Source organism: Acanthisitta chloris, unplaced genomic scaffold (genome assembly GCF_000695815.1).
Source record: "Acanthisitta chloris isolate BGI_N310 unplaced genomic scaffold, ASM69581v1 scaffold20868, whole genome shotgun sequence".
NCBI classification, from domain to species: domain Eukaryota; kingdom Metazoa; phylum Chordata; class Aves; order Passeriformes; family Acanthisittidae; genus Acanthisitta; species Acanthisitta chloris.
The window spans coordinates 7,464-9,725 of NW_008686728.1; the positions used below are offsets into that span (position 1 = coordinate 7,464).

The 2,262-nt window shown below is 45.7% G+C and overlaps 1 protein-coding gene across 1 annotated transcript in view; it reads right to left on the reverse strand.

The window, feature by feature from the left end:
- The window catches only part of LOC103807570 (retinoic acid-induced protein 3-like), a 2,716-nt gene extending 1,042 nt beyond the window's left edge, over positions 1-1,674 (reverse strand). Inside the window, exon 1 of the mRNA XM_009080301.1 lies at positions 750-1,674. Coding sequence (XP_009078549.1) covers positions 750-1,674 — 925 coding nt within the window. The remainder of the gene's footprint in view (positions 1-749) is intronic.
- Positions 1,675-2,262: the final 588 nt, after the last annotated feature.

The window sequence follows — 2,262 nt, forward strand, 5'->3', positions numbered from 1 at the left end:
ACATTGGTGGCCTTGGATTTTAAACGCCTCCTATTGCCTCACAATTACTTTCACCACCACCAGCCAAACCCCTCCCACTTATATGCACAAGACCCCCTCTGCAGTATTTGCTGAGAGCACAGCTTTTCTTGGCTATTCTGTCTGACTCCAGGTGATACTCATGACCTCAGTAGCAGATCCACAGGGAGGGGAATGACATCTCCTACCCATAGATTTGGGAAGCCTTGGTTGATAAAATATTTCACTTAGTCCAAGTAGCAGGAGACTCATACAGAAAATGAAGACCTCCTTGCCTCCTTTTTGGATGATCATTTGGATGATTTTCTTAAACTGATAATGGAAACCAGATCAGAACTGGAATAAAAAACCTCCAAGGTAAAACCTGGAGAGGTCTGACGAGCTGGTGCATTGCTAAGAGACCAAAAAACCCTCCTGAATTTTTACATGGACTTCCCAGACATAACAGAGTCATAAGGAGTTACATCTCAGCCCTGACATGCAGCAAATCTCCTACCCAGTCACTCCTCCTACACATCTTTGGCTTTTGCATTGGTCCTTACTCTTTTGTCTCTTGTCTGGATATTAATTTTCACTTGCATTTCTGAAGTTTCATCAGTTTGAAACTTTCTCCTACCTCTAAATTATCTTATCATCAAGTCTTCCTTGTAGCCCTCCTACCCCTTCTGGCTCATGAGTGCTGTTTGTGTGCTTAGGGCTGGGGGACAGTAGAGTCATTAAATTTATCATACCTTGTACAATTTCATCTTGGGTGTAGGCACGATTGTCCACTCCAGTTGCCTGCTTTATGAATTTAGGTTGGCATAAGTCATTTTCTGGAGGGTAGTCCTCTTGCCTCAGAGGAGCAGTGAGGAAACAAATTTCAGGGACAATATACATTATTAGGAAAATCCAACCATTGGATACCAGAGCGATGGCCACAACAGGATCATCCCAGATTTCTTTGTTTAAAACTGTGTTGCCTTTTATGAGCATAGTGATCCATACTACCCAAATGGCAATGGAGAACAGTACAGTGACAAAGATGTGTGCCCCGTGCCTCTTCCACCTTTTGTATGACCCACAGAATGTGAACATGGAAACCAAGAAGGTGAGAGCCATCAAGAAGAGCACGTAGATCAAAAGCATGACAAAGTCCTTGTTGGTATCCTCCCGAGACATAGTCAGAAACGTGTCTCTCTGGTTTACTAGCATGGTGACTAAGTACTCAATGCTGATCACAACTTGTACCAGGGCAAAGGAAACAATGAGGAGCAGCAGCACCCGCCAGGAGAAGGGCTTTCTTCCTCTCACTAGTTTGCTGAGGTTGCATGCATGGGTGAGGAGGCATGAGAAGCAGAGAGCAAAGATGACTCCAAATAGGAAGAAACGAGTGGGGCGAGTCCTGTTATTGAGTTTAATGATGAAGGCAAAAGTGAGACCAAAAACGCCGAGTGTGCCTAAGAGAAAGAAAAAATAGATGGAGATCATGTGACGCTTGCTGTTGTCTTGGACTTTACAGATGAGAAAAAAGAGCGAGCAGATGAGGAAAATGGTGATGAGGATGCCTGCTGCAGCCAGTGACTCCAGGACAATCCCCCAGGCCCTTTCTGTGTCACAAAGCGGGTAGTAGTCGGCATTGATGTTGCCACAGCCTTGGGGAGGTGAAGTTGTCATCCTCTTGCCTTCTTGAACAACCTTCCCCTGAAATGTTTCCGCAAAGCTGTAGAAGAAGAGACACAGGCTATTATATCAACCATCTGGGTGCTGCCAGCAGTGGGGAAAGAGAGGCAGGACAGACCTCCATCTCCACCTCTCTGAGCAATGACACCACACGGGGCTGTGGGAGCAGAGCCATCTCCTTGTCTGGCACTGGCTCCCTATCAAGGGGCAAGTCAAGCCCCTCAGCAGGACACAATTCACCTTGCATGTCCTCTGCACCATGCCTAAGGTTGTGCAATGTTGTAGGAGTGTGGGAAGCAGGGAGAAGGTGAGGGGCTTTTGCAGGCATTAGCATGGTGCCCTGCAGCACAAAGACTGAGCTGCTTTGTCATTTCTGTGATACAAGAGTAGCTGTTAGTCATAATACGGTTTATGCTCCTTTAACAAGTTCAAACAACATCAGTACCTTGTACCAGTAAGGCTCAGAGATGAGCAGTGCAGAACAGGAAATTGTTACTCTGTTTGGTTTTCCTCTTTTACTTTCTCTGAAGCACTTTAGGCTTTGGTTTACTAGCATGAAAAAAGGGGGAACTTTAATGCCTT